General features: G+C 50.0%; 2 protein-coding genes across 15 annotated transcripts in view; one reads left to right on the top strand and one right to left on the bottom strand.

Moving 5' to 3' along the window:
* Nucleotides 1-2,544: 2,544 nt before the first annotated feature.
* Nucleotides 2,545-9,360, bottom strand: Mucl3 (mucin like 3). Its single transcript, XM_034523719.2, has 3 exons — nt 9,279-9,360; nt 4,072-5,363; nt 2,545-3,706 (listed from the first exon to the last, which is right to left on the bottom strand). Exons 1-3 carry the CDS (start codon nt 9,358-9,360, stop codon nt 3,560-3,562), a joined length of 1,521 nt encoding a protein of 506 aa, XP_034379610.1. The 3' UTR covers nt 2,545-3,559.
* Nucleotides 5,362-17,110, top strand: part of Sfta2 (surfactant associated 2) — an 18,247-nt gene continuing 6,498 nt past the window's right edge. The window contains exons 1-13 of one of the 14 annotated variants that reach the window (XR_013105372.1): nt 5,362-5,669; nt 6,139-6,269; nt 7,115-7,207; nt 8,005-8,097; nt 8,603-8,774; nt 8,875-8,977; nt 10,236-10,383; nt 11,069-11,249; nt 11,446-11,586; nt 12,061-12,233; nt 12,656-13,065; nt 13,308-13,357; nt 16,185-16,319. Coding sequence is in view for 7 of the 14 variants with exons in the window: in XM_076916800.1 (XP_076772915.1) it covers nt 8,973-8,977; nt 10,236-10,383; nt 11,069-11,249; nt 11,446-11,586; nt 12,061-12,233; nt 12,656-12,784 (777 nt within the window). In the remaining 7 variants the exon portion in view is untranslated. Of the gene's footprint in view, nt 5,670-6,138; nt 7,208-8,004; nt 8,098-8,602; nt 8,775-8,874; nt 8,978-10,235; nt 10,384-11,068; nt 11,250-11,445; nt 11,587-12,060; nt 12,234-12,655; nt 13,066-13,307; nt 13,358-14,390; nt 15,778-15,950; nt 16,040-16,184; nt 16,391-17,110 lie in introns of those variants that run through there. The other 13 variants (XR_013105375.1, XR_013105374.1, XR_013105371.1 and 10 more) reach the window with 13 other exon arrangements.

The raw sequence follows: 17,110 nt of genomic DNA, 5'->3' as shown, positions 1-17,110 counted from the left end.
TTGAGGCTGAAAGACAGGCTTTTGATCCCGATCTTGATTTAATTAGAGCCACACCTTCTGCTGGATCTACATAAGGACAATGGAAGAAGGAAGATTCTCTTCTTCCCCTGCTTGCACTCACTTGCCAGTACATCTGTCGGAACCTACATCTTCAGGATTCCAGTTTGCACAGAAGATCAGCCCAAACACCCAGCCTCATGGGACTGAGCAACGACTCGACTCTTGGACTTCCCATCCACAGCTGCCCATTGTTGGGTTAGCTGGACTGCAGACTGTAAATCATCCCAACAGATTCCCTTAATATATCGAGAGAGATTCCATACATTCTGTGAGAACCCTGACTAAATACAGTGTGCTTATTGATACTGGCCCTATTATATGGGAAACAATACTGTCTTTGGGAGAGGTATTCAGTCAGTAGAAGGGCTATCTGGTCCTTCTGATCTGAAGACAAAGTTGCTAATGCTGCCACGGGGCTACACCCAGACTAGAGGTATTTGGAGCTGTTGAGATTATGCATGGAGTCTCTTCCAGGAGTCATGGTAACAGAAGTGGTGGTGGCCTATCAGTTTCTGTGGAGGACACCGCCATTGTCCGGGGTCTCTAGTAAAAAGCTTTAGTATCCTCAGAGCCTGAAATGGAACAGATGCTGCAGAGGAGGAATCGGCGGTATCGAGAGTGGTGGGGACCCTATGGTTCTTTCAGACAATGGTGGCCTCAGGAAGTGTGCTGGAGACCGTCATTGGCACAGACATTGTGGTGGAGGATGTGGTTGAGATGGAAGCTGTTGAAGCTGGTCTTACATCGTGTAGTGGAAGCGTGGCGGGCGTGTGCCAAGGTTATCGTGGAGGATATGGACGGCAAGGACAGCATGGCAGTCAACAAGGTGATCGAGTGGTTTTACGAAGGCCCTGTAGAAGGGAGTCCAGATGCAACTCTGTTCTGATTCACCCACCAGGTGGAGCCTCAGGAGAAGGAAGAGCTGCACTTTGATAACCAGCCTAGGCTCTGGGACCTACCCTCTGGGTTTGAGCACTCCAACTTCTTGCGGTGACCTCCAAGAGGCACAAGGACACAGGCATGCAGAAATGAAGTGCATTCCCTCCAGACCTGATCATCAGGTAGCTATGCCTCAAGTGGGCCCAGCCCTACTGAAGGACTTCCCTGTGGTGCTTCATGTGGGCCCAGCCCCATTGAAGGACTTCCCTGTGGGTTTCAGGGTAATAATTAGTGAAGAGAGACAAAAGTCCCTAGGGGAGCTACACTCAGATGGTTAGACTCTAGAGGAAAGGCTGTTGTTGTTATTGTTACTGTTATTATTGTTGTCTAGTTAGAGGAATTCAGGGTCGGGGGTGGGGTAAGGGCTTTAGCTTCCCTCCCAGGGTACTCAGTGAGGACACCTATGCTGAATCACACTGGCTCAGACAACTGAAAAGCACACACCCTTCTCCTTTTCTCCCAGAAGTCCCTGCCTGGCATGGATGTTACCAGGGACCTAAGTCTGGGGTCCCTAAGATACTTCTTTTCTGAAGACCAGCTTCTAACCTGCCCTCGGCAGAGCCTGTCCCCCTGGCCAGAAGCAACCCAGATAATTCAGGATCATCCATGTCAAGGGCAGGAATTACTGACCTTGAGAGACTCCCTAATCTCTTGAAATGGGGAGAGAAAAAGTGGCAGATAGTGACCCGTGACCCTGCTGCCTGGTTAAGATTGGAGTCTAGCCGGAAGGCCTGTGGATCACTGGAATGCCTTGTCAGGCACCTTTCTCCAGGGTCAGTGGACATCAAGTCTCTGTGGATGATGGGTGAGGTTCTGTGGGACTCACAGTTTTGGTATCTTAACAGAGAGACACAGCTGCTTAGAAATACTGATTTAATTATCTAGGACATTTACTCTGCACAGCACTTCCTGTCTGCCCTGCACTTCCTGTGATGACTCTGGTGGAAGTTTTCTAGTGTTCCTGAATTTGTGTCTCGGGCGGGGATGTTGCTCTATGTGGTTTTGTGTGTGTGTGTGTGTGTGTGTGTGTGTGTGTGAACAGACTATATATAATGGATGTTTAATAATGCAGCATATGGGGCCGGAGAGATGGCCCAACAATTAAGAACATGCACTGCTCTTCAGAGACCTGAGTTTGGGTTCCAACACCCATACTGTGTAGCTCAGGACCACCTGTAAGTCCAGCACCGGGAGAATCTGATGCCCTCTACTGGCCTCTGGCCTCTGTGGCAACTATATATGTGTAGGCCTGTGCGTGCGCGCACGCACACACACACTCACACAGAGTTTTCTTATCAATTCCAAATTCCCCACCCTCCTCATTTTGGCCCCATGCAAATAAACCCACAATGAACTGATTTGAGCTTTTGCCTAAAAACGGACATTTAACCCAGAAACGCACATTTTAGAAACAATAGAATTTCTGTCTCTGCTCTCTTTGGCCCTTCAAAGAACTCCAGCCCTGCCCTCCAAACTCTTCTGTCCAGGGTTACCCATAAGACCGCAGAGCCAGGGACAGTTCACTGAGTCCACAACACTCCACACTTTAGAAATACATCATGCTTTATTACAGAAGCCCAGCAGAGGGCGCCTGTCCTCCATCCATTTCCTTTTTCCTCTACCCCTTCCTCACCTTGAGTACCAGGTAAAAGGAACGGGATGAGTTGGAAAGAAAATCCCCCAAGCACACCGAAATAAACTGCCTGTGGGAAGGAAAGTCAGAGCGTGGTGGAGAGTGACGAGAAGGGATAGGCTGGGTGGTTGGGTGACAACGGTGACTCCCGCAAGTTGAAGCCAGCACGCACTTTCGGTGAAAGATGGAGAAATGCCAAGTGCTGGGTAGATGCACCACCAGGAAAGGCTGGGGATGAGGCTTAGTGGATGAGACGGCAGGCAAACATAAACTCCTGTGTGTACCCACCCACGAACAGAAAACCCACCACAGACATCCAGGAAAACCAAGGGACTCGTGAGGAAAAGGGAAGCGCCGTGCGTGAGTGAAGGAGTTTGTAATCTTTTGCAGGGTAGGGATGTGATCTCTTTCTCTCTCCGGGCAGTAGAGAAAGTAGAGAAGAAAATACTTTTCAATCTTTATTTGGGGGCCCTTTTTAAAAAATAAAAACAATTTGAACATATCTAGTATCTCGGGAATTCAGAAGTGTGTGCATCTTAGGTGGGGGTAGACAGAATAAATCAGTTTTTAAACCTGGACATCTGCCTTCCAGGGTCCTACTTCACTCTTGGAATGCTGTCTTTTGCGGTGCCTATACCTCACTAAGCCACGCCCTCTCCTGTACTGGCCCCGCCCCTGCTGTCCTTCAACGCTATTCTTACACCAGTTTCTACGGAGAGCACTTACATTCTTCTTTCTTCTCCAAATGTTCGTCTGTTGCCCGTACAGCCTTGTTCCTCAGCTAGTCAGTTAAGAACATGGCCCATGGAGGCTACAGCTTTTGTCTGTCAGTTTTTGCTGCTCTTTCTAAGTTCAGGAACTTGTAGTCTAATTCATCTTCCAGGAAAGGGGCAAAGCCTGGAAGATCTGGGGATGCAGGTCTCAAGGTCATGGTGGGGAAGGGATCTGGTTTGGTTTCAAGTTCTGCTGCTCCATCAGGTAGACTGGGTAGGAATTGCGGCCCCCTCTATCCTCGAGCTCGGCATCCTCTGGGTTCTGGGTCAGTACATGGCGTGCTCGTGATGCAAAGGAGACCTTCAGGTGACAGAGAGAGGAGTAAGACCACTGCCAGCAGCTCCATTTTCTCAACTACCCTCAGGGCTTTTCTCCCTAATTCTGTACCTTTGTCCTTCTTCTCCTTTTCCAAGATTCTATCCAAGTTTGGGTCCATATTCCAAGCCTGGGTCATTTACAGAGTCCCAGATTCTACCTACAACCCACTTCTGCCCTGGTCACCTTGTCTTTATATCATCACCTTCACGCCCAAGACTATTGCCAACTCCCAAATTTTCTCTCTCAGACCCATATTTCACACCAGCTCATTATTCTAACTGCAAATCATTCTTCAATCCCCATTTCTTGTATCTTCCTGCCCCTCCCCCGACCCCCACTGCCCTTACCAAAAAGATCAGGCCAAGGAAAATCAGCAGAATAATCACAGCCATGAGGATCACAACAACTATAGCCCATGCAGGGAACGAATTATTCTCCCCTCTCTCCCCACCAGCGTGGAGGCCTCCAGGTAAGCTGTGGGTGTTCTGCTGGGGGTGGTGAGCTTCTGAAGTGATGGGTCTCAGGTCCATTGTGGATGTCAAAGAGCCAGTGATCCCCTGGTGTATGGTCTCGGTTTTATGGGAATGAGGAGAGGGAACAGTAGACTTGTCTTCTGTGGCCTTGACCGGTTGTGTGGTCTCCAGGATTACTGATGTTTTCTCTGGGGTTTCTGTGGTTGTTATGGTCTTAGTGGCTACTGTGGTTTTCCTCTGGAATACTGTGGGACTCTCTGGGGCTTCTGGGGCTTTCTCGGTGGTTGATGTGGCCTCTTCTGGGTGTTTTGTGGACTTTGCTGAGACCTGTGTCACATTTTCACTGACCGATGCAGTTTGATGTCCTGCAGGATGCACCTGGGTTTGCGAGGTTCTCTCACTAGTCGCCCCAGTCTTTCCCCCATACTCAGTGGATGTTGACTGGGATCTTGTGGTCTTCTCCCTAGCTGATGTGGCCTCTTTGATGTGTTCTGTAGCTATCTGGACTGACTTGTCTGAGGAAAATGTAGTTGTGTGATGTTCAGCTCCTGATGCCGTTGGGGTCTTTGGAGTCTTGTATGAGGTCTTTGGGATTTCTGTGGACTTCACTGGGGAAGAACTTTTTCTAATGGACTCTGAGTCATGGGAAGTTGTGGGCTTCTGTGAGGTGGTCCTTAACCTGGTGCTGGTCTTGATGGGACTCACTGGTGTACTTGATTTCCCTGTTGCTCTGGTTCGCCGTGTTGAAGACCTACAGGTTGTGCTTCTCCTGGGTGCTGAGGTCGAATGGCTTCCATCTGACCTATTCTCTGATTTACTGGATCCGGAGTCATCAGCCGAGCGTTCATTCCGGGCTATTGGGTGTTTTCCTTGGCTGCTGAGATTCTTCCCCGAAGCCGGAGGCGTTTCATGATGGACAGTGGTGTTTCCGTAGTCTGTGGCTTTGTTGCTGTCTATAGTTTTGTGCACTGGTTTGACAAGGCGTGCAGTGTTGCACTGTTTTTTGGGCTTCTGGGGTGCTGTAGACTCAGGGAGGTCTGGAGGATGTTGCCCTGAGTTTTTGTGGTCAGAAGGGGCTCTGTGAGTAAGACCCGGAGTAAGAGGGGGTAGATGATCGAATATTGTAGGTTCACCAGTCTTTTGAAGCTCCTGAAATGTGTTAGCACCTGTGGAGAGAGAGAGATAAGAAATTTCCCTAATTTCTTGCCTGCCTCTGTACTAGGCATCCCTGGATGCACAGCTGTCCCTCAGGAAGGCTCATTAAAATATCACGCTGCTTAACCTCATTCTCTCTAGCTGCTAAACTTTTGCTAAAACTGTACCTTCAGGGAAAAAAAGAAGAAGAAGAAGAAGAAGAAGAAGAAGAAGAAGAAGAAGAAGAAGAAGAAGAAGAAGAAGAAGCCTCTCTCCTTCCCACATCCATTCCTCAAATTTCCTCTCAGTCTTCTGGCATCTTTCCTGGTTCTAAGAAGGTAAGATCTAGCGTCATCTCTCATTGGTCAATACAGTCTCCTCTGGGCAGTGCTTAGACTCCTGCAGTCCGCCCATTGGCTGACACTGTCAATCAAAACCATTTTTTTTTGGGGGGGGGGGCGTTTCTAGACAGGGTTTCTCTGTGTAGTCCTGGCTGTCCTGGAACTCACTCTGTAGACCAGGCTGGTCTCGAACTCAGAAATCCGCCTGCCTCTGCCTCCCAAGTGCTGGGATTAAAGGCGTGTGCCACCACAGCCCGGCTCAATCAAAACTATTTTTACTCTCACCTGCTAATCACTCATCACACCTAACCAACCAGAAGTTTTTCAGAGCCAGGGTTGACTGGTATTCTTTTGGGGGGCATTCCTTTAGGGTTTATAAACTCATAGACTAGAACTCCCATTGCTTGGAAGAACTGAGAGGAATTGAATCCATATCAGAACCTTTTGTCTTTCTGTAACATCCCAGGTCTGACCCAAACGCTACACGATGTGAGAAACTCCGAGACAAACTCCTGGTGGAACTTCTCAAACAGAGAGGTTATAGGAAGAAGATAAGATGGAAGAGCATTGGGGAGAAAGATGGAAACGTCCATCCTGGTGACGGAATTTGGTCTAAGTAGAGGGAGAAGGATACAGTAGTTCAGCCTGTGTCTTCTACCCCATTTTTGGGTCCCCTTTTTTGTAGACATGTCTGGGAATAGATGAGGGTGACTTCTTTTGGCAGAAAAGGGTCTCTCCTTGCAGGTCCTGACAGTGGTGAGCCAGGCAGCTGGACTGTGGGAGGGGTTCTGTTTAGGGACAGGGTGTGAAGGAAAACACCCTTATCAGTGGACAGATATGGGCCTTAATTCAATGAAAGAAAAAACACCTGGATTAGGACAGGGGATGCGTTTCCGAATCTGTCCTGAAGGATGAAAGCCAAGAGGTTGCCAGGGAGTGGAGACTTGTAACTGAGACTGTCCAGAATCTGGACCCATTCCTGGTCATGGGAAACTGAGAGCCACCCATCTTTCCATTGATGAAAATGGGGGCTGGGAACTCGGTCCTAGAGAGAACCATGGGAAGAGCGGACTAGGGCTTGAGGAGAATAGAGAAGCCCGTGCCCCAGAGGGAACTGAGTTTTCAGGTGCCAGGGGAAAGGCTCCCTGTCACTCCGTTCTCCTCTTTCCTGGACAGCAGTTTCCTGTCAGTTGTTGGGAGCACCATCGTCCAGGTGCCAGAGTATAGATCTAGACTGCCCACAAAGGAGTTAAATGCTTCATCCCCAGCTTGGCACTGCCGGGAGTTGATGGAACCTTTCATGGGTGGAAGTTGGGTTAGAAGAAACAGTAATTTGAGATGGTTGAAAAGACTTTAGAATGCTCACTGCCTTCCACTATGCACATTAAGAAGAAAAGAAAAAAGAAAAAAACTAACAATAAATATATCTGTGACTCCCAAAGGCTGGAAAACCTAGGAACGACATCTCCTGTGTTAACTAAGTGATGTCTCAAGATGAACGAGCAGAAGGAAGATGGCTGGCCACTAAATCTAGGGTGGATATCAATTGCCTTTTTTTATTATTATTAACTAATTGATTAATTAGTTCTCACAGAGCCCAAGATGGACCTGAAGTTGCTATATAAACCAGGATGACCTTGAACTTTTTTTTTTTAAATTTATTTATTTTATGTATATGAGTACACTGTAGCTGTTTTCAGACACATCAGAAGAGGGCATCAAATCCCATTACAGATGGTTGTGAGCCATCATGTGCTTGCTGGGAATTGAACTCAGGATCTCTGGAAGAGCTCTTAACCACTAAGCCATCTCTTCAGCCCAACCTTGAAGTTTTGATCCTCTGCAACTACCTCCCTGGTGTTAGGATCACAGGTGTGCACCACCATGGTGCTGGGAGCTTCAAGCACACTGGCAAGAACTGTGCCCCCGTAGCTACATCCCTAGCCCCTGCCTGAGCTTCCTTGCCGTGACTTAATGCTGTGTGCAGTATCTGGAGCTCTGCACTTACCTGCGTCCAGGGATGAGCAGGTATCGTGGACAGACGCTGAGCCACACCAGGACAATGTTCCAGGGGCTTCACCCATCCTGGGTGACCTCTCCCTCCCTTGACTTCTCTCTCTGCTGAACCCAGACATGTGCCCATACTCTGTCTTCCTCATGTGTTACAATCTCACTCAGATGTACCTGTGTACCCTGCATCATGCCCCTGCCTCTGCCTCTGTGATGCTCCAAGAGCCCTCCCTGACCACACCCCTTACTACTGCTGCATCCTGCCTTCTGTCCTGATACAGTCTCCAGGTGACTATGAACTTTGTTCTCTGTCCTAATGCAGGAGCTTTTCCCCCTGCGCACCTACAGAACTGTTCTGCTTGTGCAGCCGCTTGACACCAGATGGACCTCCGCTGACACAGGGACAGAGGAGCAGGTAAGCTCAGAGATGGGGAAGTTGAGACTAGCCTCAGTTCTCTGGGTAGGAGGATGGACATCAGGTCAGGTTGCCAGCAGAGTCCCCTGTAGAGGGCTGTCAGAGGCACTGAAAGAGTCTTAGCTCCTGCCCTTGCCATTCCATGGGACCCCAGTAAGACCCTGAGCTCGGGGTAGGAGCCTCCACCTAGTTTCACTCCTAACTGAACCTTATTAGAAGAATATGCCACATACCATGCCCCAAAAGCTTCCAGAATTACTGCCCGCCCCCGATCTCTGGTTTGGAATTTCACATCTGTTAGAGATGTAGGAACTCTGCTTTTTTTGTCTACATGATGAAGACCCTCCTGTAGACGCCTCGGGCCCCCTCACGGTGCCCCTGCCTTTGGCATCTCTGCTCCCTGGAGCTGTCTCAGCACTGTCTGTTAACTAAGTGAACCGACTCAGCAATGCCGCCTCCTCCCCTAACATCTGTCATGGCAAACTTTTCTTATCTAACCTATCAGATAGGGACAGCACCTCATGAGCTGCCACGAGGACTAAATGAAAAAGCATGGGCAAAACCCCCAGAACCATGCCTGGTGCCAAGCACCCCAGCTGCTGGCACTGGCGGTCAGCATTCTTCCCGCCTTACCATTGGCAAGTGAGAAAGTTGGCTGAGTCAAATGGAGGAGGCAGGTCAGCAAAGAGCCTTCTGAAGCCCACCCGTGCACTTGTCCCACAGAGCTTGCCCCTTGCAGTGGTGTGACTTTGGGCATGCTCTCTTTACCTCTCCCAGTATAACTCCCTCACTGGAAGATGGATACCCATGAGCCTCTGTGGGATATTAAGGAGATGGTGGGAGATGAGGACCTTGGGCATCAGTGAGCTCCTGACATGTCGTAAGTGCCCAGTGTGTGCTAGCCCCTTCCCCTGCACTCTAGAGCTAGCAGCCCACATAGTGTCTTTATGCAAGCATAGCTTGAAGCTCCGGGCAGGTATAGCCTCTCAGACCATGTCTCAAAAGAAACAGAGCGGGATTGAGATTCCTCTCCTGTATATCATGAATACACAGGGCAACCCTCCGTGGCCATCCATGTCTCTTACCTCATTAATTTCTGTGTCATCCAGACTGATCAGTACTGATCAATACCCCTGATGATTTGTAGCCCCCCTCATATAACAGTGACCCCCTTTACCTACCTGCCTCCCAAGATGCTGGAAGGAAGAGGAGGCAGATGAAGAAGCCAGAAATAGAGTAGAAGACACTGGTCAGCTGAGCCATGTCAGAGCTGGGAGGCTGCTCAGGGACCACAGGCCAGGGACCCTTCATCTTATAAGGGGTCAGATTTGACGTCACGGGGGCTGGGGCTACTCTGAACTAAGCCTTAAGCAAATGGAGCTGCCCCACCCCGCAGGGGCGCCCTGATAATGGGAGACCGCAGCTATGTCATGGAGCTAGTAGGTACCTGGGTTCCACCAAAGGGGTGGGATCTGGGAATGTGGAAAGGATCTGGGTGGGGTACCTGACCAGCCTCCTGATCCAGCCCTGCAGAAGAAAGGGCTAGTACTGGGTGGCCTGCAGGCTCTGAGCCAATGTCCATGTTCTAGAAGGATTGGACAGAGTACTGGACAGGTCTGGGCTCTGGGAGGAGGTGTACACTCACCCTCCTGTGTCTCTGGCGTCAGGCAGCTCCACGCCCCTTACTCACACATGGTCACACTTTCTGCCCTGGGTGGAGCTGTTCCTAGGAACAGGTGAAAGGGCAGGGACTGAAGCAGCCCTCACGGGGCCCGCTGTACACCGACAGGTGCTTTCAGATGTATAAGATGGTAGGACAGGCTGTGAGGGCAGCTGAGGCTGTGACAACAGGGACAAGACAGCCAGGGAACCCTGGGACTGACATCACATTTCCAGTCTATTGGACATTTGTCCTTTCTCTCCCTTCCCTACCATCCCAGTATAGCAGCTGCCTCGGTCTCAAGCTGCATCTCCCCCTGCTGAGAATGTGGAGTCCTACAGAATGTGGAGTCCTATAGAATGTGGACCTCTTATAGAATATGGAGCCCTATAGAATGTAAACCCCTATAGAATGTGGAACTTCTATAGAATATGGGCCTCCTATGTCTAGAAGCTTTGCCTTCCATTTTCATTGAAAGGTCTCAGTTGTGGGACTCAAGGGGGAATTACCTCCATATCTGCTTTGAACCTGGACCTGAGATTTCACCCACTTGGACACCAGCTTCACTGAAGATCTTGGAGAGAGAGAGGAGCCCCCTTCTCTCCCTAAAACTGGTTTATTTGAAGGTATCCTACACTGTGAACACCCCCTATAGAATGTGGACCCTTAGAGAATGCAGACCTCCTATGAGAATGTGGACCTCCTATAGAATCTGGCTTCCTATAGAATGTAGACCCCTATACAATATCTTTGTCCCCCTCACATCCATAGTCCCAGTATCTGGGACAGTAGAGAGTTGATCAGTGGTCCTTTGCCAGTGTCAGCTTGTGGCTAACATGCACAAGGCCATGGGCTCACACCCCAACCCCCTAAGAAATGTGAGTCTCCTGGGTGGGTTGGAAGGAGGGCTGCTGTTTCCTGAGGGAACTGGGTAGCAGAGGAGATGAGGAGATCTTCAGGGAATGCAGGGCTATGGCAACGGGACGCACAAGGACTCACAGTCTGTCATGACAAGTGCCTACGCCCTTAGGCAGGGCTGCATCAGGAGGAGGAGAGGAGACCAACTGCCCATTAGCTCAATTAATGGGAGATTAATGAGCCTCCGTGGCTGGGCGGAAGACCGATGGCTCAGAAGATTGATGCCTCAGAACTGGCAGGCTGTAGACAGTGCAGCCTGCAGGATAAGGAGGAAACTGAGGCAGGCTCCATCTGGGCTTGAGAGTAACTCACAACCTTTTTTTTTTTTTTTTTAAAGATTTATTTATTCATTTATTTATTTAATGCTTTTGAATACACTGTTGCTCTCTTCAGACACACCAGAAGAGGGCATCAGATCCCACTACAGATGGTTGTGAGCCACCATGGGGTTGCTGGGAATTGAACTCAGGATCTCTGGAAGAACAGTCAGTGCTCTTAACCTTTGAGCCCAACAATCTCTCCAGCCCACACCTTCCGAGTCAAAGAACTGATATGTCCGTCAGTAGTGCTGAGGGTAAGGAGTTCTTGGAATAAGCTTCAACCAGTACTTTTAAACATACACCCTCTTTCCACTTTTTGGCACACTCACAGAAGATTCAGATGTCTAGAGAGAAGGAACCTGGGATAGGTGGAGGCTGGTAGCCTCTCAGCTTTTAAAAATAACTCACTGTTGTTCTTTTAAGGTTTTTGGTTTTTGTTTTCTTATGCAGGTGGGATCTTTGCCTGCTTGTGTGTCTGTACACCACCTTTGTGCAGTTCCAGCAAGGGCCAGAATAGAGAGTTTGAGCCTTGGGACTGGAGTTACAGATGTGGCTGCTGGGAATTAAAACCTGGTCCTTTTGGGGGAGCAGGTAGCATTCTCAACCTCTCCAGCCCTATCCTTAATTTATTTTCTTAATAAGTTTTGTTTTGTTTTACTTGGCTAAATTTCATCGTCTGTGTGTCTGTCTATCTCTGTCTCTTGTCTCTCTCTGTCTTTCTCTCTGACTCTATGTCTATCTCTCTGTCTCTCTGTTTTTCTCTCTGTTTTAAAACAAGATGTCCTGTACTCCAAACTGAACTTGATTTTTGCTATGTAGCTGAGGATGACCTTGAACTACGACCTTTCCTTGTGCCCCTCCCATGTGCGGGATAATGGGTATGTACCACTATGCTTGGCTCAAGATGAAGTCTTCCAGCCACAAGAGGTGGTTTTCTCTGTGCTGGAGGCAGAGGTTGCCAGTCACAGGGTCCTCCTGACCCCTGGTGGCTGAACCTATGTGTGTATTAAGACATCTCACCTGTGAGAACAGATGAGGTCAACCATCCCGGTTTGTTCTTTCCAGATGAGGGCAGGAGAGCCTGGCACCAGGGATTTTCCCAAGTTACACCAGGTAAGGAGCAGAGACCAGACTTTGAGCAGTGTCTGCTTAGCCATGAAGTCTACAGTACCTGGGAGACCAGTGGAAGAAGACTGCCAACATCCTTCTGGAGTGGCCCAAGGGGCATCACAGAGCAGGTGAGACATCCTCACCTGCCATGAAGGGAGGAAGTTGGGTGGGGGGCAATCCTTGGTGGTCAGCATGCAGCAAAGGAAAGGGGCTCCTTCAGCAGGGAAATGTTGTGGACTAAAGAGCTTGGTTGATATTTAGGGAAGAAGTGATTTGAGGGTGAGGGATGAAGGTTCTAATGGACCCCTCTGTGACAGATTAGAGATGGTCCTCTCATCCCCAAAGAGTATCTTCTGGTCATGGGTCTTCACCCCACTGTCCCACTGCCTCACACTGGGAACGGAACCCAGGACTTTGTGCTTGCTAGGAACCGCACCTATGGCTGAGCTAAGAACCAACTCCTCTGTTTGTTTTTCTGTCTCATATTGTTTGTTTTGCTTTGTCTTCTGCCTGGCTGAGCCAGTAAGAATGACCATTGTTCCTTCCTCAGATTGGCAATGACAGTCACTGCTACCCTAGGTACCAGGTCTATAAGAGATACAGGTCAAGGGAGTTTTGGAATGGGACCCGTCACCCTGTGATGCCAGGCGTGGCTGCAGCCGCTACTGGAATAACTTGAAAGATGTCTGTTGAGTCAGCATCACAACATTGACACACAAGCTGTGTCAACTGCCGTTACCGTGGCAACCCTCATGGCTACCGCTGCCACCACAGTACCCACTGCCATCGGCATTTCTGCCTTGGCTGCTGCAGGCGAGAGAAAGGAGAGCTGGTTCTCCAGGATTGTGGGGATTTTTTTTCCAAGTCTTCCTTTGCCCACCCAGGACAGTGTAGGGCACAAATGAAGAGAACTGTCCCCACAAGATGGAGATCCTGTGGCCAACAGCTGACTGTGCCTGTGTGAGCTTCACTTCTCATCGCTTTAAACAGCCCTGCTTCTGTGGCTTTTTCTCTTCCCTCTTGGGATTCCTACGTCAAACTGGGTCTGGTAGCACTAGAAATGAGTGTGTCCTGAGCCTTCCCTCTATGCGTGAGAAAAAGGTGCTCAGAGACATTGGGTCCCTTCCTGCAGTAGGGGACTAGAGGTAGTGTCAGTCCCACTCGGTGATTGACAGCTCACTTCTCACTATTCTGTGGGTCAGGAAAACCGCAGACCCCAAGAAGCCATCTGCTGAACGTGGTCCCACTGAGGGTGAGTGAGACACAGGAGGCTGGGAAGGAGCCATTTGGGGACAAAGAAGAAGAAGCTATCAGCCATTTCAGCCCCACACCTCATGAGCATTGCTGGCCGGCAGCCCAATGGTGGCAATGTAAGGGGTTACAGCTGCACCCCAAACTCATCTCCCTCAGAACTGGCAAGTCTGAGAGATAAAAAACGGATAGGATGAGCTGATCATGAGGCCTGGGGGCCAGCCATCCGGCTCTTGGCTCTTGCCATGGGGTACTCATGCCCCCTGTGATGATCCAAGGCTGAGCAAGAGCAGCAGGGATTAATAGTAGACTGCTTGCTCAGCACTATTAGTGCTTCACATGCGTGTGCTTCACGTGTGTGCCTCACATGCGTGTGCCTCACATGCGTGTGCCTCACATGCGTGTGCCTCACATGTGTGTGCCTCACATGCGTGTGCCTCACATGCGTGTGCCTCACATGTGTGTGCTTTACATGTGTGTTTCACATGTGTGTGCCTCACATATATGTGCTTCACATGCGTGTGCCTCACATGCATGTGTTTCACATGTGTGTGCCTCACATGTGTGTGCTTCACATGTGTGTGCCTCACATGTATGTGCTTCACGTGTGTGCCTCACATGTGTGTGCCTCACATGTGTGTGCTTCACGTGTGTGTGCCTCACATGTGTGTGCCTCACATGTGGTGCCTCACATATATGTGCTTCACATGCGTGTGCCTCACATGCGTGTGCTTCACATGTGTGTGCCTCACATGTGTGTGCTTCACATGTGTGTGTTTCACATGTGTGTGCCTCACATGTGTGTGCTTCACATGTGTGTGCCTCACATGTATGTGCTTCACGTGTGTGCCTCACATGTGTGTGCCTCACATGCGTGTGCCTCACATGTGTGTGCTTCACATGCGTGTGCCTCACATGTGTGCCTCACATGTGTGTGCCTCACATGTGTGTGCCTCACATGTGTGTGCCTCACATGTGTGTGCCTCACATGCGTGTGCCTCACATGTGTGTGCTTTACATGTGTGTTTCACATGTGTGTGCCTCACATGTGTGTGCCTCACATGTGTGTGCTTTACATGTGTGCTTCACATGCGTGTGCCTCACATGTGTGTGCTTTACATGTGTGTTTCACATGCGTGTGCCTCACATGTGTGTGCCTCACATGTGTGTGCTTCACATGCGTGTGCCTCACATGTGGTGCCTCACATATATGTGCTTCACATGTGTGTGCCTCACATGCGTGTGCCTCACATGTGTGTGCCTCACATATATGTGCTTCACATGTGTGTGCCTCACATGCGTGTGCCTCACATGTATGTACTCATGTGAGGTAGAGGCTAGCACTCCCATTTTCCCCCATGGCTCAGCTGCTTCTGTGAATTTGTGGCCACATCACCAGATGGCAGTGGCGGTCAGCACCTACCACACATAGGTACCACTTAGGAATATGGTTGAAGCCAGGTGGTGTTGGCCCACACCTTTAATCCCAGCATTCCAAAAACAGAGGCAGGAGGATTTCTGGGAGTTCTGAGCCAGCCTGGTCTACAGAGCAAGTTCTAGGACAGCAAAGGCTTCATAGAGAAGAATAAACAAGAAGAATTATGATTGAGCGCAAAGTGTTTGGCATTCAAGCGTGAGGCCTGAGTTCATCTCTAACAGGCGTGTAAAAGGTCTGGCATTGGAGCTGTAGAGATGGCTCAGGTGGTTAAGAGCTCTTGTTGATCTTCCAAAGGACACAGGTTTAATTCCTAGCACCCAGCACCCATACAGTAGCTCATAACCATTTGTTTCCAGGGGATCTGATGCTTTCTTCTGACCTCTGTGACCACTGTACACATGTGGTACTCATACATACAAGCAGGCACCCACATAAAATAAAAATAAGATCTCTCAAAGATGAAAGTTCTCAAAGATGAAAGTGATGAGAGCTCCTCACTGCCTGGAAAGCCACTGAGGCTGCGGAAGGAGCTGGGCCTCATCTACCCCTCCCTTGGGGCCCACATTCCAGAACCCTTCCCTGGCAGGAATGATGACAGCCAAGAGCAGTTAATCATTAATCCCTCAAGAGCCACTGAAGGACACAGGCTTAGGTGGGGCCCAGATACCTTCAGGAGGCCCCCCTCTTTGTTCCTGCCTCTTTTTCAAGCACCTTCTCCTGGAGGGTGGGGGGGGGACCCTCCAAATTGCCTATGATTTAGTGAGTGGTCATGAGACCACTCCAGAGTCATGAGAACTGCTCTGGGAAAACTAGAAAATCCAGTTGCCATGTTCTCTTGGTGACCCCAACACTGGTACCAAGGACCCAGGGTAAAGAGAGCCTATTTCCACATCTCTTCTGGCGTTGGAGAAGTGAGGTAGCCACAATGGAGTCTTTGACGAGCCTCTTCTTCTTCCTGGCCCTCCTTAGCAGCTCACATGCAGGTGAGGCTGAAGACTGGACACCAAGATCCCTGACATGGACAGGGGAGAGAAGGAGAGGCGACTCCTTGTTTCTGAGTCTGGAAGGGATATGGGACATGTGTACCCCCTACCCCCAAGGGAGGGGGTAACATGACCCTGACTATAGGGTCTGAGCTGAGTTTTGGGGTTCCCAGGGCCAAAGGTGACTTTGCAAGTAAAGCTGACCGAGGCTTTTCAGGCCAAGGCCTCCCAGGACTCCAGCGCTCTGGACATGCTCCAAAAGGTAGTTTTTAGGAAGCAGGGTGGGGGCGGTGCTACGTGCTTCTCTGGGTGCCTGCAGGTCTCTGCTGGGGGCTGGCTGAGTCAAGCAGGGAGTGAGATACCATCTTAGACCTCATCCTTGAATTGGTTTTTTTTTTGTTCCCCAGATCTGCCTCCTCCTCCGCCTCCCATCAGGGACCAATGTCACCCTTCATCATAAAGGGCCACCACTGCACCACCTCACCTGCGGAGCCTGAGAGCAGCTGAAGCTGTGTGGGCCTGGAGCATTCAGCTTTTGGGGAGTGAGCATGCCTTGATCTAGCAGGCCCTTGCCCTGCTGCAGGCTAATAAACATGTGGAATACAGTGATTCACTCAGTGTGTCCAGTGGGTCTGTGAGCACAGGGCAGACAGGAAAAGGGAGCTGCCTGCCAGGATCTCGGACTGATTCCTCCTGTTCCCTGAGCAGGGGTGACAACTGACTCCCTTTACGCCACAGAGGTCTGGAATATAAGTGAAGTCACTCCATTCAGATTGGCAGACAGACAGACAGACATGTGCACATGCAGCACACACACACACACACACACACACACACACGAGTGCACGCCTGCCCCTCCAGCTGAGCTCTTTTGAACGCTTATGCTGCTGTAGGTCTCTACACTCCTGGCTTTTTCCATGTGCTGTTGTAGCACTCCTGAATGCTCTGTATTCTCTTCTCTTAGAAAGCTTAAAGAAGGTTGTTCTCCTGAGGTCCAACAGCAGCCAAGAAACTAGGTACCGTACAGTGCCTTGGTTTAAGCAGGATTTTAATTGCAGCCCCAGGGTCCTATGTGGCCTGCATGGCTGGTCAGGTGAAAAACCAGGTAGAGAGAGCTCAGAGGGAAGTGAGGGGTTCAGCTGAGAAGTGGCCAGTAGGTCCCCCCTGTGCCATGGAGGACTGTATGGCACCTGTCCATGTGGACACACGTATGATCCACCTGTGATTGCAGGTGTTCTAGACAAAGGGTTGATCCTCTCCAAGCTTCTATTCAACCATGAGACGAGGATGGTGGCAATGCCGGCATCCTCTGACTCTTCTGAGAAGAATGTGG

This window comes from Arvicanthis niloticus, chromosome 20 (assembly GCF_011762505.2).
Source record: "Arvicanthis niloticus isolate mArvNil1 chromosome 20, mArvNil1.pat.X, whole genome shotgun sequence".
Classification (NCBI taxonomy): Eukaryota; Metazoa; Chordata; class Mammalia; order Rodentia; family Muridae; genus Arvicanthis; species Arvicanthis niloticus.
The sequence above is the reverse complement of the archived record's forward strand: the minus strand, read 5'-3'. Positions and strand labels throughout refer to the sequence as shown.